The following is a 20,622-nucleotide window of genomic DNA, read 5'->3' as shown; positions in this document are numbered from 1 at the left end:
ATGCTGCAAACAATCCCATCCTCTTTTATTGCACAGTGAATCCAGACTAGGAAAAATTTAAACCGTACACTGGGCTGAAAACAAGAAATAATTTCCCTCTGGATAGACTTGTTGTCTCGACATTTATGTCGATTCCAATCACCTACAGGCCTGACTGTAATCAGAGTGTAAAGTGTCTGCGTCTTTGCTTGGATATAATGTGCAGGAAGCCTCAAAGTAATCAGCATTCTCTCAGAACAGGTTTCATCTGCGACCCAGAACAGCAGCTGTTCAGCTATAGATTGGTCTGTTCAGCTTGTAATGAGGTTTCTGTTTATTTATTGTTATTATAGAAAGCAATACCAGAGATAGAGGCTGCTGAATATAGCTGTGAAACATTCAGTCATGAAGTGCATGAATCAAATACTCTACTTGTATTCTGCATTGAACATTCATATGCAGTCATCACTTATCAATGAACAGGGTTTGGTGTAGAGTTTTCTACATGACACCAAACTCTAAATAATAAGAACCACTGTAAGACACACAGCCAAGAAACAGGTATTTTATTAAAGCTATTCCTTCTTCGTTAAATACAGATAGAGCGTGGACATGGTTGGACTTGTAGAGAGTATTGTAAAGTACTGTGGATGAGTGGAAGTTAAGTGAAGCGGTTTGGTGTGAAGAAGCATGTAGTCCATGATGTCTTTAAGGCTTGGGTACAACAGCTCTAGGCAGGATTTTTTTTTTTTTTTTTTTTTACATCACCATGGAAACTGAATTCCTCACGGGGGAACATTTCAGCACACAGAGCGTGGTCCAGATGTGATGCTCCAGCAGACTATCATGGATCTTTCATGTAGCCATGTTCTTGTCAGAGAAGAGAGTTTGTTTCTACTCTGTTCTTGCTCGGGGGTCAGCTTGCTCGATGATGGAAAAGTTGTATTCATAAATTCAGTCTTGTTCACCATCTGATTCTTCTGCCGGGGTTTTTATTTAGCAAGGCATTCTTCAGTGTCAATTTGTCCATAACCGTCTCACCCTGCCAGTCCTCTGTACCCATTAAACAGGATTCACTCTGTTCCCCCTATCTGTCAACACTGGTCTCTGCCAGCCGGTTGTTCATGATGCCGAGGGCGCCCACCCCTCCGGAGAATCCATTCTGATGCGAACAGGAGCTGGATTGGCGCGGGTGCCCGATTGCCATCTCGGAAAGCTGCTTCTGCATAATAGCCAGATTCACCTGCAGAGATACAGAAACACAGAGATGTGGAAACTATTTGAGTCTTTCTTTGGAAGTGCTAAGTGCACCCTGTGAAACCAGGGTTAAGACAACGTGTTGGTGTCATCGCAGGTGTAATAGAAGGAGGCCATATGGTGTTTTTCTTTTTTCTTTTGTGGGTTGTTATAAATGATCAAAGACAAGAACAAAGACGATGAATACTGAATAAGAGTTACTGAAAGAAGCCATGAATTAAGTCTCCCACTCATCCATTATACAAATGGCTGTGTGGAGATTGTCCATGATGTGCTAAACTGTGTTAAACACATAATTGTGAGATGTAAGCACAGATAGCAGCATGACTGTATGGATGCCTTTCCATTACTCCACCCCCTATGGAAACAGCAAAATAAGTGGTATAGTAAGTGATAACATGTGGTATATGTGGTGAATTTTGTGCAGACATGTATCCTCAGCATAAGACCCACTCACTTTGGTGTTCCACTGACTTTTAGGTAACACTTCATTTGAAGGGGTATGCATAAGACTGACATGACACTGTGAACCATGACATGACACCTGTCATTAACATGAAGGAGGCTTTATGGATGTGCATGAATGTTGTCATTAAGTGTCCTGTAAATTATGTCACTTTTAATGCAAAGTGGACATTGTTCAGGATGTCTTTGTTATGACAACTTCACATTAACATGTCGAGCCTGATTATCATGAACCTGTCACATTGCTGACATTGGCTGTCATTATTACACCATCATAACGGTGTCATGAATCATTTTCTTGACCTCAAGTGAAGTGGGTCACTTTTGACTAGTTATTAAGCTGACAGCCAATGTCAACATTAACCACACATGTTGCCGTCAAGACCTTCTTAAATCCATCTGGACTCACTCTGCATGTGCAAAAAAACAGATTTGGGCTTGCAATCTTTGCAAAGCAATTTTCTTTTATGAACTAAAACAAAGAACCCTTGTAAAAAAAAAAAAACATGCATCTAAAAGTGTGATAATCAATCATCATCAACATCAGCATCAATATTTTCTCATCTTGACCTTATTGTTAAATCACTCTTTTGTTTGTCTGATACAAGCTGTATCTATTCCTGAAGTGATTGCTATCAAGCCTCGGAGGGAACAGTCAATTATGAAGATTGGAAAATGAAACACATTACTACGTTTGTGCTATATTTGAAAAAAGGAACATGTGGTTTCCTAATATCAGGGGTTAAGAGTGTGACAGGGTGCTTTAAAAAAAATAAAATGAAACAGAACATGTGTAAGAGTGTAACTCCATAAGGTTGGATCCTCGTACCTCAAAAATGTAAGGGAGCTATATTTGGATATGAAGAAACGCTGAGTCATGATTAAACCCCTACAAGCTATGTTCTCTGCACAAAGTTGTGTCATCATGGTGTTCAGAGGTGGATTGTAAATAGAGGGCGGTAGTGCGCTGCCTACGTACTCCCCACATGGAGAATGACAGACCTTTACTGAATACATTTTTTAAATTAGTTTTTAATATACACACATGTACCATTTTAAAATGGCAATGTAGTTAGACTTATCGAGTAAAATGTATAAACTGCAATAAAAATGTCATTTGAAAATGTTCTCTGTGTCCAAAGTTACTGATTGGTCGCCACAGACTGTAATAATGTAATATGAATAAACGAAGCCTGAGTGAAGTCACATATATGTTACTGCAGGGGGTTGGAGTTCCAGCATGGCTGTCTCCATGCTGATAATGCTGTCTCAACCTAACGAACTGAGGTGGGTTTAAAGCCTCTTCAAAAACCATTACGCTGTGCCCGCCTGTCAATCAGGTAGGCTTCACGCATTATTGTGATTAACGCTTATCCTTCATAAAATTAAAACGGATAAGTTATCAAAAGATTCAACCCCCGTATGATGTGTGCCAATTGAGACATGAGATAATGAGACCAATTTTGTTTTTGGTACCAGGATGTAAGGATGTTGATTTCTGATGTAAAATCTGGCTTTTTTTAAAATGGGTGTGTATGTGACTTCCAGTGCTTCAGCAGCCAGCCTCAAGCAGACACTCGACAAACTGCAGGATTTCACACTTCCTCAAGGGCTTCATTTTTCAACACCGGAGATGGCCGCTTTTTGATGATGTGTTTTCGGTCTGGGACGCTAGAATCCAGCGCTCTGAGCCCCTCTAGACTCCCTAAAAAATTGCACATGCCCTTTTGCTACTCTTCAAAACAATAGGTTAAAGTAGGCAGCAGAGTGATACGTCCCATGAACAAAAGAAATAAAGAAATTGTCATGTTAAACGCCTGTCAGTACAAATGCATAGAGTGATGTTTGTTAAGTATGTTTAAAGGAGGTGTTCGCACATCCAACTATCTCATGAAGTTGATACGTAGGACATAAAACTATCACATTAAAAAGAAAAAATCCTGCTCATTAGTCTTACATTGAATCACCATTTTATTTATTATCTATGTTTAAAAAAAACAATGTTTCGGTCCCTCTGAAACTTTAAGTGTGTTCTGTTGGCACTTTCCAGTAGGCTATGTGTTAGCATCAAGCTAACATACTAAAATATACATCCTGTTCTATTGTGAGAAATCGGCCCATGCTGGAGAACAATGCAGCAGTGAGCACTGATTGAGTTCAAACTTAAATGTTATCCTAATCAGGGATTTCCTTGTCTCAGTAAATGGATCCATATGACCTTATCATGAGTATCTATCTGGTCCAATCACTGAGACTGACCCACCTCTGAAGATGATTCAATGTTTGGAGAGAGGTTACAAGTATTAAAGACATTTGTCATAGTGTAACACCAACACAACTCCAAAGGCTATAATACCAGCTTATGTTGGCACGATGTTCAGCTGGTGCTGATTGAAAATGTGCAGCAGTAGCAACACTCTAACTTGCTGTGTTGACAAGTCCCCTTCTGAGGACCTCCACCCCTCCCTCTGATTTCTCTCTTATTCCCCTCTGCACAAGAACAACTTGTACAATGCTCTTACATTATTTCAGTTTTTAACATAGAATTCATTGTGATGAAAGACATTTGTGAAATTAAATGCACTACTGTTTAAAGGTTATCTTACACACAGCATGTAAGTATATCTTAATAGTAGATTGTGTATTAATGGATTGCATTAACTCATCCTTACTACACTATCACACCATTCAGTCGTTTCTCAGTCAAGACCCCTCAGGTTTTTAATCAGAGTGATAAAATAATCAGGTGTGCAAATTCAGATCTTGTTTTGAATCACAAGAATCCTGGGGTGAGTAAGTATTGCTTTGGCATACTGCTGCTCACAATTCCTCATTCCTCTTGTCAGTGAAAAGTAGGGGAGCAGTTATGGAAATGTATGGACAATTGACACCTTTGAGTGGCTACAAGGGCTGTTGAGGTGATGATAGCTGTGAGTAACATCATTGGTATTCAGAGACATTTTTACAAATATTATAGCCTGAAAAACAGCAGCAAAAATACACTGCTGCTTACATGTATTTTCTGACAGCAGTTATTGAAACATATAACCGTTGTTAACGATCACATATAGTGTTAAATTACACTTTACGGTGTTTATTGCTGTTTAAAACAATGTTTTAATCAAAAACGCCTTTATAATTGGTTTCATTCATTTTTGGTTCAAATTTTGGTGTCATGATGAGTTGTTCTTTTTTGATTTAGTAGTTTTTTCTTTCTTTCATAGCTAAGATTACATTTTCTATTAGGGCATTAACTACCCTCATGTTTCTACACTCCCTGTCTGTGATTTTTTATTTTTTTTACTGTTTTAGTCCTGTGTTAGTTTTTTGTGTTTCCTGTTTTACTTTGCATGTTCATGTCTCCTATGTGTCTTGCCCTGTTTTACTCCTTGCCTTTGTTTTTTCTCTTCCTGTTTGATTGCCTTCTCTACCTTCTTGAGTTCCAACTGTTCACCAGCCTGTTGTCTCCTTCACACACCTGTTTCACACTTTCTGTCAGCTCCCCTGCATATAACCAGTCAGTTTCCCCTTTTATTTAATTCATCATGTGAGTTTCTGCTGTAGGTTCCTTATCTGTTTGCTCTGTTTTTGATACCTGGATATTATTGCGTGCCTTACTGCCATTCTAGGATTTTGTAAGCTGCTCTTCTTTTGTGATTAAATATCTTTTTTGTGCTGCATCGTCCTGCCTGACTGTATTTTTATGCCTGCATTTGGGTCCAGTTTCCCTGTTTCCACAGTTTGGAACAATTTTGTTTGCATTGGGCTTGCTCATACTTTGATACATAATTACCACAATACAAGCATCATGGAAAAACACACTGCTACTAATCTAGTGTACATTGACTGTTTGAACACACTGCCGCACATCTGTCATCATCTGATAGCGTTAGCTATTGCCTTTTAGGATTTCATTCGTAGCTTTGAGAACAGATAGGGGCATCTCAAATAATGTTGCATGTGTTTGCTAACTGCTAAATATGATATGGATAGCAAAGTCTTTTATGACCCACCAGTGAGCTATCAGAATGAAACTGGAATTTATGTCAAAACAGAAACTCACTCATACTGTTATTTGCGGCACCAAGCAGAGCTGAGCAGATGTCAATCAAATCATGATCGACATCCGTAATTTGTGCCTCATTTTGTTTTTTTGTTTTTTTAAATTGGAAGAAATCTCAGATTTACACATTAATACAGACCTGAGAAATAGTCCACACAGCGATATAAACAGTTTCTTGATAAAGGTTTACTAGCAGTTTATTTCCACTGCTTTAGGTGCCTCTTATCTTTCGTATCATGTTTTTGCTTAATATTTGAGACCAGATTCCCAAAGGATCCAATAACAGGAAGTGTGCATAGGCTGTCAAATTATATTACCTGCATGGTATGGTTCATAAGGAGCTCTGCATTGACATTGGGAGCAGGAAAGCTGCAATCGATCATTCAAAATTCAATACAGCTTATGATGAGGGGGATGAACGGAGCAGATTAAATAAGGACTTAATGACTGTGGTGACATGACTACAGGGAAACAAGATTATTGAACAATTGTTCTTCCTGCTTCTCATGCGAGGCATTCATCTAATCACCTTTGAGATAAGTCAATATCTTGTAATAACACGCATGATTGTATTAAACAGGTGGAAAGTCCCACAGGCTGCCCCAGACCTAAAGCTCTCACCTTATTGGCTGCTAGGAAGTCCCTCATGGAGATCATTTCCCCAGACATCCTGCGTCCATTGTCAGTCTCGCTCTCGTTGATGGCGTCAGTCTCGATGGAGGGGTCTCTACGGGCTCGCAAGTGACCTGGAGCTACCACGTTCCGCCGGGGGTGCCTGTGCGGGTGGTGACCCCTTCTGGGCAAGCAGCAGCGGCAGGGAGCTTCCAGCCTCCTCAGCAGCCAGTTGAGGACCTGCTTGATGACGATGGAGATGACGTTGAAGAGGGAGTAGATGCAGCAGACGCCGGTCAGGATGAAGAGGAAGTTGCCCAGACGATACGCGGTGGTTGCGTGGCCCTCGTAGACTACCCGCTGGCTGCTCACCATGTCGCCAAAGCCAATGGTGCTGAAGGCCACAAAGCAAAAATAGAGCGAGTCCAGGTAGCCCCACCCTTCAGCTGCTGAGTACATGAGCGAGGCACAACAGGAAACCAAGATCGCTGCCACTCCTAGAATGAGCATGACGCAGTACACCGAAGGCTTCCAGCCGGCCAAGTCCGCTCCTTTTCCACCCCCACTCCCTCCTGCTACACCTGCTCTGTTACCCTCAGAGACTCGTCGGCCATTTTGCGGGAGAACCGCTTTGTTGTGGCGTCGCTCGTGGCAGGACTTGAGGACGACAGCGATGACGGTGATGACACGCTCCAGGAAGAGGTTGAAGAAGAGGATGGTTGCTGCGCAGCCGAGGAGGCCGTAAAACATCAGGAAGACTTTTCCTCCAATGGTGGCCGGAGTGGTCATTCCAAACCCTGAAATGTAGATAAAAACATTACAATTAAATTTAAAAATAAATGAATAAATCATAATTACTGTTTGTGAGACTGAAGTAGCCAAAGAGAATTTTTAAGTGTATCTGTATTATGTTAATGATTTACATAAAAGCGTTACCTTCACTTAACAATTGTTTAGTGTCCGTGCTTCCAGTGCCTCTCATACACACTTTAAATAAAGCAAAGTGCTCTTAGTAAATGAATAGATGAGATGAAAGACAAGAGTGGTCATAGCCTCCAGCTGCTTTTTATCTTTCAAACCCAACCAACATCCTCTCAAGATGCTTTGTGACATCAATTAAAACACAGCTCTGTTCTTGTAAGTGAGTATTGTAAGGTGTTTTTTGTGCTGCAACTAGAATATACGATAACCCAGATATCGAGAAACAACCAAACATTACCTATCACAGAAAAGCAGACTAAATAAAACATATGGATGCATTTCTTGAAGTCGGACAAACACACTTCGAGAATGGGATTGTTTTTGGATTGTTTGGTATGTGACATAAGTCAACCGGAAGAAAGTCCAGAAGTGAGTGGAAGAGAGGGGGTGTTTCGTCACCTAGCTTACCATAGGAGAGTTAGACAAACTTCAAGAAATTAATTGATTCCCCCCACATGCTTGTTAAGACAGTATTGCAGTTAAATAACCTTCAAGCTATAACCGCAGCAGGACTTAACTGTATGTGTAATTGCACTGAGTGAGAATTGTATGAGAACACAAGGCTTAAGATCAAAGAAAGGTTTGTCATGTCATCACCTCTTTCCATATAAGCTCCTCTTCTCTCACTTGTCCACATGAGCCACCTCTCTCTCTCTCCTCTCTGCTGCAGGCGTTCATCATGATAAAAAAAATTATATATATGGTTGCTGTTGATGAAATGATGCATGAATTTATTGACATTTAAAGCAAGAATGACTAGAAGTGGTCACTCGTGACGCCTGTGGAGAAACACTCTAATTCCAAGCGAGACCTGACGTACTTCAAGCTGTTCACTTGTGATGGGATCACCCGTGACGCCCGGTAATGACAGCTGTAAATGAGGCCAAAGAGATCTTTCTAACGACTGCGCAAATCTCAGACCTGTTTCCTCTTCACCCCTCATTTAACTCTTATGGCTTAACCAAGAAATGTCTCTGTCTGGTATCCATGATCAGCTTTCATTCACAAGGATTTAAAACAAATAAATGCTGTGGAATAAACCGATGTCTTACAGGTATAGCAGCTTAAAGTTATTTAAAATACAATAGAAAGCAAAGACAAATGTAACTGTATTTTGTGTCCTGAAAAAACATATTGTACTGAAAGACTAATTGCTACTGTGCCACAGGCAGGTTTCTTGTGGAGGATTAGATTGCCTCCACATTCAGTCGTTCTCAAGGTGGTAATTGGAGCTGGAGTTTTATTTCACACACGACAATAAAGCCAAATGAGTTGAATTTTATAGATGTGTTTTTGCTTTCCTTCTTGTTTTGTTAGCATGCCTAAATGTGATCTAGAGGGATCATGTTGCCTGTTTAATAAAATAAACCTTTAATGAAAGAAGAGCAAATAGTGTGCCTCTGTGCCAGTATGACATCTCTGTGCCAGGCTGTCTGTCAGCTTTAAACATGACTGCTGTTAAAGGAGAGGGGAGGCGAGTTGTGCTAGACAGTCCTGACTTTTCACCACAAAGGCAACCTTGTTTCTGTTGTCTTGCTGAGTTAGACGGCATCATTATAACTCTCCTTTCCGCCTCTTTTATATGAAGCCACAGCCTGCAGGTGATTCTTTTATACAACAAAGACAAATGGCATTTATTCCTGAACATGTGCAGACAATGATCGAGATATAATGTTACCTTTGAAGTTTGTTCACAAGTCGAGCTCCCCCCCCTTCAGTCTTTGTGCTGGGTTAAATCAAACTAAGCTAAGCTGTAGTTGTAGCTATGAAGAATTGTGTGGTTCCTTTCTTAGTATGCTTATTTACAATATGTCCTTGACACGATGTGTTATTTTTTTAATAACACGACTATCCTTAAGAAACCTATAGATGTGTTCTTGTGTTTTTTTTCGCCTGTTTGTTTTTCTGTATATTATGTCTTTTCCTTCTCCTGTGTAACTCCCTGTTTTTATTGTTCGTGTTATATTCTGGAGTTCTCTGTTGGTGTTTTATTCTTTCCCATTTTATTTCGTAGTTTTTGCCCCAGTGCAACATGGTTGTGTCAAAAATCATAAACTCATTCCCTACTCCCTACAAAGGGAGTTCTCTGTAGTGGACTATATAGTGCACTCATTCGTAAAAAAACATTTAGAACACTATTCAATCACTCACCGGTCACCAGCAATGATGTCAACTAAAATGTGTAGCTTAACGTAGACCCAGGATCCATATTAACAATTAATAATAGCATGAACTTCAGTGAAAACGAATATTATACTGGGCGTATTTCACAAAACAATTAGAAATAACTAATAGAATATAAAATATCATAATATTGAATTTTTGATAAATGATTAAACATATTTTTGCTCACAGACTCTGGCCTCGTGCCTGTAATTATCATTAGAATTTTTTTTTTTAAAGTTACTCTCCATTACATGTCTTCAAGATTTCAGTAAATATGCCCCCAAATATGAACTTTTTTATGTCTTGTTTCGTGTGTCCACGCTGGTCCCGCTCTAGAGAGCTCTCAAAAGCCACCTTCCACAAAAATCTCTGAATCCGGTGCATGGTGGGATAATATTGCTTAGACAGTGATAATAGGTTACACTACTTTTCACAATGCATTGTTGGTTACAATGAGTCTAGGGTATGAACAGCTCACTCAGAATTGGGACACCATTACAATATGGAGTGTGGGATTTTAGACACAGCATGTCCTACTTCCTGCCTTTGTGTGCTTCCGTCCAGTTTTGATTGCCCTCATTGTTCTCACCGGCGTCTTCTTAGTCCCACCTGTGTTTAAGTTGCCCCAGTGCTTTTAGTCTCGTGGCTGTTTTCTAAACTGCCTACTATACTAGTAGAACATACTGATTTGGCCAAAATGCAGAACGAAGTATGAAGTATGCAAAAAAAATGCAAGATCTGCAGTATGCCAAAAATAACCGGATGTCGTACTGATTATGAAAAAATTTACAGTAAGCATCAGATCGGTCTTCTCATTTACCATTTCCCACAATGCAGAGCGTCAAGTCAGGGATTGAAATTACAGACAGCAACATCCATCATAACAGGGGAAATAATCACAATCAGACCAAACTCACACAAAGATACAAATTTGGATTCTCAAAATCATGAAAATCTAAATGAAAGTTGTCTGATCCAACCTTCACAACAGGGTCCTAAGTCACAAACTAGACTCTTCTCCTCTGTCGCCCTCTGCTGGTGGAACAAACTTCCAAACTCCATTCAATCTGCAGAGTCCCTTTGCACCTTTAAGAAAAAGCTAAAGACCCAGATCTTTCATGAATACCTTCGACTTTAATGATGATGGGTCTCGATATTATTAATGATGGTAATGACGATGGATTTGTTTGATAACAAAGATTTTAAGATGGTTTCTATACTGATTAGAGCTCTCAAGAACTGCGGTCAGTGTTGTGCTTGTGCTTGGCACCTGTGTGTCCAATCGGACTCAAAGGTGATCGTTTGCGCTTACTGATGTTGTTTCCTCCTCTCTAAATCCTTGCTTGTGTTCTACTTACTCTCTGATGTACATTGCTTTGGATAAAAGCATCTGCTAAGTGAATTGTAGAATTGTAGAATGAAAAGCTTTTTTTCAGACTCTAAGTGGATGCTACACTGTAGCAACGTTTGCCGTCAGCTGGGCTGTTGTTTACTTCCACATTCCAAGACTAGACCAGTTTAGCCGGGCATACTGCATAAAAAACACTTTCAAACTACTTAATATTATCAAACACAGTTAGCAGAACGTACTTCATACTGTGTTCGAAAGTAGTTTGTAGTAGGCGGTTTGGTAGACAGACTCTGTGTACCTTCCCTCCTGTGTCACTTCATAACATCTTACCTGCCAGCATCTCTTTGTGTTCATATAAATATTAACCCTTTAGTGTTTCCTCTGCTTCTTGAGACTTTTTTCTGTGTTCTGTTGGACTTTTTGGAACCTTTTGTGGCCTGTTTGATTTTCAGACACCTGAATAAGTGAACTTTTGTTTTGCCCTTCTGTTTTCATAAATCATTTTTGTTAGTTCTGCAATTGGGTATTTTTTCTTTGTTTAATCCCTCGTTGTGAAAAAGCAGTTTTTTGTTAGAACTGATCTCGAAATGTGTTTCCAGGAAATCATTTTCTAGGACTGAAACGTTTGGAAGCTGCAGTATCCAAAAGTCTTATCCCCTGTTGCTACACTGTAGAAGTCAGTTTCTATGATCATTATTTATTTTTGAGAAAACCCATGCAAAAAGCTCAACGGATTTTACGTTTTCACCTGAATGCACTATCAAGCTCCCACTATGAGCTGATGTGCAACAAGCATGTAGCCATAAGAGATCAGATTTTTCCTGCCAGGATTAAATGAATGACAGTAACGCACACTGGCTTGTTTTTTCCCTTTTAAAAAGTTAACCAGGTATTGTCACTGATTTTTATCTTTTGTTCTAATCATCCAACCGAGAGACTTTCACACAGATCCAAGCCGTTGAAGAGCTCCAGCTGTGCCTCACACAATTCCAGAGTTACCTCAGAAATACTGCATCTACAATGTTTTTTTCTGCCTTAAATTTGACAGTAAACAGAGCAGAGGGATGTTGATTTCTTCAATAGGTTGTTAAGATCATTTAGCTTTCTATCTCAGTCTCAGTAGATTTATCTCTCCATACAATGAAGCATTTACATCAGTGGAAGTCTAAGTCTCATGAAAATGAGTTTGTGAGGGGCTTTTCCTTATGTTATATACATACTAAATAAAAGGATGGGGGGAGGGTTGGATAACAAGGAAGAGAAATTCATGAGCGAGCACAGCGTCAGAGTATCTCTAGAGGAGGTTACATCAATGATGGTATCAGACACAGAGTTGTATATCTACGATCAGTGATTTTGGAGCATGTCAACGTATTTGGCAGCTGTCTGCATACCTTATTACATGTCACACCTAATAATGGCGCTCCATCTTAGGAGGATATTTCATTGCTCCTTGATGAAACGTGATGAAGTCCAGTCTGACAGCAGCCTCAGGAAATTGTGGAAGCGCTGATAGTAGAGTAATGCAGAACAATTTCTTTGAGATGGGCATCTTGAAAAAATTGTCAGTGGATTCAGGAATAATGGCTGGAAAGCTCACACTTTAAGGCCAATTTCGATCTATATCAGTCTACAGCCGCAATGCATTACAATAAAATTAGGTCATTTCACAGAGTTAAGAATTTCCTGCTACCTCGTTACCATGACATTTAAATGGATAAAGGCCAAGGCCAATCATCTAATCAGTGGGCCTGTCAAACTGTCAGTCATCATGAATCAACTCAGTCAAATCCCGGATGTGAAATGGCAGTAACTATTAGGTACTGACATGTCGGACAAAGGTAAGAAAGGAGAGGAGCATAAAGTATGAATCAGCAGGATTGACAACAAAAGGTTTATTGTCACTGTGTGCATTTGGCGGGAGGGACAGCGGTTTTCTCCTTTCTCTCTGTCTGCCTTGCTGACACAGATATACTTGTACTAAGAACAGTCAGTGCTTAAGTTGATCTCAGGAACAAATCTTGCACTGAAGCAGACCTTGACCTGACTTTTCTTCTTTTATAAATTTTCCAAACCTTCTGAATCTACTCTCAAGAAATGTTGCACAGATGATGATATTTAAAAAAAAAATTGGAGTAGATGAGAATTTTGGCTTTTCATACTAAGATCCTTTTTAAACCATAAATCAAATATTGATTCATATCTGGACATGTTATGTGGAACAGAAAAAAACCCAAGGTCTATCTTTTTGGCTCACATTGTACTCGGGCAAACGGATGTTGTGTAAATACAATCTGCATGCTAGCATCAAGATCAACACCATCATTCTGCTCTGACTTCTGTGAATATGTTTTTTTCTGGAGAAAATTGAGATCAGATCTGAATGAGGATAACGAGACAATTAAAAATAGAAGGCGTAAAAGCAAAGGCAAGCTTGTTTTCCAGATGACAAATCCAGTTACAGATTGCATGTTTTTCACCAGGTGTAAATAGGTTGTCTGTTTCTGTGCTACTCAAAAGCCTAAAGAAGTGAGGATGCTAACTCACTGAAGATTACCAATTTAACAAGGAAGAGTAGAGGAGAGTTGCAACAATAGTTGAATTTATTATTTGAAAGAAAATCAATCGTCAAGTATATTCTCATTGATTGATTGTTTTTTTTAGCTTAAAATGTTAAATATTCGGGGCGCTGGTGGCGCATTGGTTAGTGTGCGCGCCCATGTATGGAGGCTGTAGTCTTCCAAGCGGGCAGCCCAGGTTCGAATCCCGCCTGTGGCTCCTTTCCCGCATGCCATTCCCTACTCTCTCTCCCTGATTTCCAACTCTATCCACTGTCCTATCTCTACAATAAAGGCACAAAAAGCCCAAAAATGAATCTTAGAAAAAAAAAGTTAAATATTTGCTTTTAAACATAGTCGATATTATTCAAGATCTTTTGATTTTTTTTTTTATGTTGACATAAGAACAAATGTAAAGATGTCTCTTTGGGCATAATACACACAATAGTTGGTTTCTGCAGCCATGGATCACATGCTGTTGTGACAATTCAATTAAGGTCAAAAAAGGTGTTTTGCCTAAAATTGTTAGTGCGCATAACAGTCATTAATTATGGTTTCAGTGAGTGTTTAAATGCTTCAAAAGATTTAAAAAAATATGAAAGACATTAGTAGTAACTTAAGTTACATTTCAAGAAAGAAGAAGCTGTAAAAACATAGGCTACAGACACGCACAAAACTATTTACCACTGTTCTAATAAAAGTTCAATTTTGGCTTTTGAAATATTTGTTATTTGAAGACTAGACAGCTACAGTACATGGCATTAAACACCTGGTCTAAATGTTTCTTTCTCCATCTCACCAATGGTTGACACCACAGTTCCCACGAAGTAAAAGGCGCCGGTGAAGTCCCATCGAGGTCTGATTGTGTCCACGCGGATCCCCGCCACGTTCGCCTCCTCGTAGTTCCTCAGAAAGTTGTTCAGGTCTTTCTTACTTAGGTTATACTTCTGGCTGAAGAGCTCAAACCTCTGCGCCCAGCGATCCTTCGCCTCTCGCTCCTTTGGCTGCTCCAGCGCGGAGAAGACGGCGGCTCCACACAGGAGATAGATGATGATGAACAATGCCAGGAGCAGGAACCTCGCGTTATCCTCGTTTATTGGACCGGAGCCGCAGCAGCCGCCGCTCCTACATGCCATTATGTCGCCGGGGTGCAGCTGCAGAGAGGGACTTGTAGCATGATGCTTCCATATAAAACGCACAGTCTCTGGGAGAGACGTTGGTAAGATAATTCAACGACATAAAAAGTCCTGCGCAGTCGGGTGTAAATATTTAGGCAGGTTATTAGTGAGCTGTCCGAGGCTGTGGCTCAAGCATTTTGCTTATGGGCGTCCATGAGCAGCCAAAGTCCGAACCGTTCCGATTGCGTCCCTTAACAACCCCGCACTTCATCTTCACCGTCTCTTTTTCTGTGCTGCCAAGATGCTCACAGAGCTGCAGAAAGACGCGATGCAACCTGTGGATGCAGAGTCGTGCTGTTGTGCGCTCCAGTCCAATGTCTCCAAAGAAGCCCCCACCCCTGTGCGCGCTTTTTACGCACCGCAGGTTGCCGTTCCATATATGGATGAACTCACATATTTTGTCCATTCATCACTATTTGCGTGGTCTAACTTTCCGTTCTTGGTGAAATCCAGCTATAAATGCCCGATTTCATCCTTTAAGAAGTGTCATAAAAAGCAGAATCGGTATACGAGACCTGAACTTGCCTGAAATCGTTAGACCTGATTCAGACATCGGCCGTGGAGGTTTGATTCCGACAATATAGAGCGTGTTTGCATAGTGAGATCAATATCACTTGACCTTTCTATTGCTCTGATGAGGGATTCATGCTCCTGTCCGTGCTTACCCAGGGACGGTGTGAGCAAATGTCAAAAACAGAGAGACGCTTCAAAATAAATTATTCAGCAACACAGGGACAACAAAAGAGCTATTTCTGTAAAAATGTGAATTTAACAGCATCTGGACACGTACAAGGACACAACAGAGCATCAGCCTTTCTAGGTCACACTTTTCTAAGTTGTCTTCATGTAAACGGGGCGTATAATAATGATTTAAACATTGATGAGCGGCAACAAGTGTTCCAGTTTAATGTGAATCCTCTCTGCGAGAATGGCGAAGGACTGTCTTATCCAATCCAAAAAAAAAAAAAGCCTTATAGAACAGTTTTGCTCTTTTACTTTTACTTTTGCTCAAGATCGTGTCATTTCAATATCATGTCTTTACAAGTTTGAAAAGACTGTCTAAACAGAATTATGGGCTTGCAGTTAAAAGAACGACAAAGTAAGATTCATTTATTTGTAAATATTAAGGATTTCAAGATACAAAATAGAAACTATTTGTATTAACAGAAAACACATCATAAAATAAATACAGTTCTGTCGGTGATGAATTCTTATAATACTGTTTTAATAGCCTAAATTCATTATGAGCACTTTTTGTTACGTGTTAACGCTCCAAGATGATCAATTTAAGTAACTGTCAGTGTCCTATATGTGTAATTACTGTTACACAACATAACAAGCGACTGCCCATGAATAGAGGCTCATCATCTTGAAGTGTGTGAGTGCTTGCAAACGAAACAAGATTACGAGGAAGCCATTTCAGTTTGGAAAATTAGAATAAATAGATTCTGTCTTGGTGGTGCAATTATCAAAAAGCTGCTGTGTTCATAAGATTTCATCCTGTAAGGTTACCTTTTTACATGAATATCTGGGGGAAATAAAATACAAATGTCTAATATTTACCTGTTTCATTGTTTTATAGTTTACAATTTCCCCAATAGTGAATTCAAGCATTGTCTTTAAGTCCACAATCATGTTGAGACATTGGAAGCAAATGCAAAAAACATTTGAACTGAACAAAAACGGAAGTAAACAGGAAAGAATGGACTTTTTCCTGTTCATTGGAGCAAAGACTGTTAAACATAAAATGCTAACACTATGCTTCACTACATTATACTATAATATACCAGACCAGACCACACTAGAATATACAAGACTATCTTGTACTATACTTTACTTTATTTTACTTTACTAGCCTATGCTACACTGTTATGTTCTGTACTATGCTATGCTATACAATGCTACACTCGACTGTGCTGTGCAATGCTATACTGAACCCTCAATCTTCCAGTTGGGAGGCGACGACTCTACCAACTGAGCCACAGCCGCCCCTCCTTAAGCAGTCACTGAACCCCACATCACTATCTCTGCTGTGTCAGCAGTGTGGGAATATCTGCGAATGGGATTAATTATAGAAACAATATGCAGATTCCGCCACCAGGGGGCTCTCAATCAATCAATATACAATAACAAAAGATTTAGGGGAATCATGGGACATCGCTCTGCTACACCCCCCCAATGTTCTTATACTTTGCATTTATGGTATACTATAAAATGTATACTTACTATATGATGGTTATACTCAATGGGGGTGTATTTTATATGAGACTCGTTCATCATATATTATTCGGCTAATTACACTTTTTTTTTAAGAAATCTAGTTTGCTACAGGAAATATAATTTTTTGTGCGTTTATAGCAGTGGGCTATTATTTTGTAAGTGCTCTATAAAAATAAAGATTCTTATTATTTAGAAATACAAGCATGCCAAGGACCAATCAGAATTCACAAATCAACAAAGTATTAAAATGTATACTATTCCACAATAAATACTTGATAATTGTACATTGGACTTCTGTGTATTGCTCTATAGTGAAGTCCATATAGTGTATATTACTTCTTCATCAGTTGAAATGTTCTATTTAATTTGAGTTAAAAGCTTAGTCGAATGATTGTTAGAAAGCTGTACTTTTAGTGAAAGAAATCATTTTGAAATCAATAAAAACCTTTTCAATGAAAAAAATGATTTTGTCAAATTATTGATTTCTTTTGTAAATTCTCGTACAAGAAGGGATATAATATTCAGAGATTAGGTTGTTATAGTGGAAGAACCCCTTCTGTGTGTGTGATGGACACAGCCACACAACAGAAGGTTGTAGGCCGCACAACCCACCACAACACACACGTTTTTATTTGCAGCCATCTGAAGGTCCCATATTTTGCTTTTTCTGGTTTTATATGCTCTTTAGTGTGTTTTCCAAGTGTCCTGTGCATGTTTAGGCACATCTATTTGCAAAAATTCAAAGTCCGCGGAAACGTGGCTTCTCCTACGTCCTCCTGTTAGCTGCAGCATTAGCCGCATGTAACGCTCGGTTCTAGCCCCCCTCGATAAAAATTGGTCAGTCCGACGTCATTGTCAGTGTGATATCACTGATCTAAGTCCATTGGCTCGTTGTGGCAAGCCCTGCAGCTCATGTTACACGCCCGTTAACTTCTGTAGCACGCCCACGATATGCCGTAGCCTGCGGTAGCACAGTAGTGCTAAGGTGCTAATGTTTATGCTCCCCTCGGATGGAGCCAAAGTGGCTGCATTCCCAATATGGTAAAAGAGGCGGGACATTTCCGAGAACCGTGCTGAGCGACTGACCAATAACGGCAGAGCCAACAGGCCGACCAATCAGATCAGACTTGGTACACGTGGGGACTCTGAGAGAGAGTCAGAAGCGAGCCGGTGCATGGAGCGGCAGTTCATGAAAACAGACACTTTTTTAGAACTTTATCTATTGTGAACATACTTTAGTAGGTACATAGATGAAATATATAAACCCCAAAAAGGGCATAATATGGGCTCTTTAAAAGGATAGCACAGGATATTAGTTTAATTTAACATTTCTTTATTAGAACTTTTGAATTAACTAGACACAGTGAATTTATATTAATTCATTTATCTTTTCGTTTGAGTTACCTGGCTGATGTGCTCTTCTTCCTGGTTTGAACAAAGGATGAGTCTGAGGGTGGAGCTTGGCTTTCTGGAAGAGGACCATACCAAGTGCTCAGACAGCATGGGGGGGATCAGGGTTCCTTGGTGTAAACTTTTAGTTATTTTCAGTGTAGTCCTCCCCTGTGTGTTATTTTTGGGCTGGCCAGCTGGTTTAAATATGCCCCTCAGTTCTCATTTTGTTAATTCTGTTTGTTGAGATCATATCCGGTTCAGTAAGCGAGTTATGTTATTTTGACCTCTGACTAACTTTGCTTTTGTTAAACACCATTTTTGAATATAGAAGCCTGATTTTTGAACTTTTAACGTGTGTCTCTCTTGCCTTGACTGCTTGGAATAATATTACATTCATATTTAACAAAAATTTTCATTCTCAGCTATCCAACTTCAGTATAAAAGCAGTAAATAAAAAGCTCAATGTTTAATGAATTATTTATTTTGCTTAGTGGAATTTACCGGCACCCCACTACAAACTAGTTTCCTTCCTCAAACACTAAACCACAAGCAGATTGGGACTGGGATAGTGTGTTTCATAATATTTACTTTGCTTGCTTTTATCTGTACATTGATGCATTCATTTGATATAAAATATAACATATCTGAACATCAGCATTGCACTTCCCTGTGATATCCTGTCTAATCTGTATTCAAGTATAATCTTGTTCTCCCAGAAGAACTTAATTTCTTTTTAAATACACCAAATGATTCTGGTTGTACTTCCTTGAACTAGACTTTCTTGCCAAGTATTACTGATAGCCAGCTGTAGTGCATATAAATGTTAGATTAATTTAGCACTCTGTTCGTACTTCATGAAGCATTGAGGATTACTGGGCTGTGGGGCTCTGATTTAAATCAAAGACCAGCATTACATTTGAAAAGCTTCCGCTCTGATGAGGTTCAGTTCATTTTCAGCAGCCAGAGTTTCATTAGAAATCCATTACTTGTTACATTTTAAAAACACACATTTCCGGGCTAGACGAGATCCGTTACCATATTTCTCGAAACTGCTTGAACAAAAAAATGCAGCGTAAAATATAAACACCAAAAACGTAACAGAAATTAGCATACATTCAGTGTGCGTTCATGTAGCTACAGTGTGTTAACATGGACGGGACGGCTGGCTGGCTCATCCCCTTGCATATAACAGTTGTTTGATTGAGAAGAATAACATACTGTACTCACTGCTTATTTGAATGACACGTAAGCGTTTTTAGATCACGGTCATTTCATGTAAATTTACATGCAGTGTGAAGCTACGAGCAAAATAAAGAGCGCTAACATTAGCGTGCTAACACAACAATGCAGCGCGTGTTGTTTTTGTTTTATGCTGGTGCTCAAGGGAGATATGTACTGGATCGAAAAGTCGCATATTCTTCCTTTAATGAGGTTTGACTGTTCATCTTCTCTCCTCTCCTCTTCTGAAATGAGGGTAACCAAAGTGGATGGAAATGAACATACATTTACATTTATTTTAAGATTTTCTGGAAATTGGATCATGAATTATTTTTAAATTAAACTCCAAGGGAAATTAAGATGCATTATCCCTTTACCCTCATTTCAGTTGCATCCTGTCAGAATATGAGACAAACAGCATGCCTGAAATAATATAATGCTCTGGTCTTCTTATTTGGAAAAAAAAACAGGTTAATTAAAGTGTGTTTCAATTCTTCAATGTGCCGAAGTATACCAACTTTTTTAAATTTATACGAGTGACTGAAGCATGTAATCACTTACTGTTCATGTAGGTATGAGATCTGTTTCCATGGAAATACATTGGGAATATTCAAATAAGGCTCATTCATGAGCTGAGTGTTGAGAAATACATTGTGCTGTAAGCTAATTAAATTTGTTCTTGTACTTTTTTATTCATAAGCATGTCTTATTTTGACACTGGTGCAGCTTCAGCACTGGCCACTTTGACTCCACCATTATGTTTTCTTGCCAAGGTCATAGCCATTTGTCAACAGCCTCTAGATCTCTAAGTGGGCACTTCCCCCCATTTTGATTTGCTTTAGAGGCAGCATCATTAGGCTGGAGATCTAATGATTTGCACACAAACATTCACACTCACACACATGCACAAAACATATACCTGATTTCTAAAGCAGGACCCTTTAATCCTCTTGGGTCTACAAGATTTCATACTGCTTAGTTGTCCTCAAGCAAGACTCTGGCTCTGAACAACTCCTAGCTGCAGGGTTGTTGTTGTGTAGCTGAGTCTGACTTTTGACCTCCCTCTGGAGATTGGCAGGAAAAAGACAAACCTCTTGTTGGAGTCAGAGCTGTAGCCTTTATAATAATAATGGAGTGTAAAACAATAAAATATCCTGGTGAAACAACATTTTCTGTAGACTG

General features: G+C 39.4%; 1 protein-coding gene across 2 annotated transcripts; it reads right to left on the bottom strand.

Annotated features, from left to right (window-relative positions):
- Positions 1-530: 530 nt before the first annotated feature.
- kcnk13b (potassium channel, subfamily K, member 13b) lies at positions 531-15,111 on the bottom strand. Of its 2 annotated transcripts, none has more exons than XM_020633475.3 (3): positions 14,232-15,111; positions 6,386-7,173; positions 531-1,222 (listed from the first exon to the last, which is right to left on the bottom strand). In XM_020633475.3, exons 1-3 carry the CDS (start codon positions 14,566-14,568, stop codon positions 1,067-1,069), a joined length of 1,281 nt encoding a protein of 426 aa, XP_020489131.1. In that variant the 5' UTR covers positions 14,569-15,111; the 3' UTR covers positions 531-1,066. The 2 variants fall into 2 exon arrangements, with proteins under 2 accessions (XP_020489131.1, XP_029133072.1); XM_029277239.2 differs by lacking the exon at positions 14,232-15,111 and adding an exon at positions 7,955-8,341.
- Between the last annotated feature and the right edge of the window lie 5,511 nt (positions 15,112-20,622).

Source organism: Labrus bergylta, chromosome 15 (assembly GCF_963930695.1).
Source record: "Labrus bergylta chromosome 15, fLabBer1.1, whole genome shotgun sequence".
NCBI classification, from domain to species: Eukaryota; Metazoa; Chordata; class Actinopteri; order Labriformes; family Labridae; genus Labrus; species Labrus bergylta.
Note: the sequence above shows the minus strand (reverse complement) of the source record. Positions and strands in the feature narration are given on the sequence as shown.

What these genes read in the sequence shown, in the direction of transcription:
- kcnk13b (XM_020633475.3), bottom strand. Translation starts at nt 14,568, where the DNA reads ATGGCATGTAGGAGCGGCGGCTGCTGCGGCTCCGGTCCAATAAACGAG. An exon ending in AACTGTGGTGTCAACCATTG is followed by an intron (nt 7,174 to 14,231) that starts GTGAGATGGAGA and finishes TCTACATTTCAG; the next exon opens with GGTTTGGAATGACCACTCCG. An exon ending in ACTTCCTAGCAGCCAATAAG is followed by an intron (nt 1,223 to 6,385) that starts GTGAGAGCTTTA and finishes GTATCTCTGCAG; the next exon opens with GTGAATCTGGCTATTATGCA.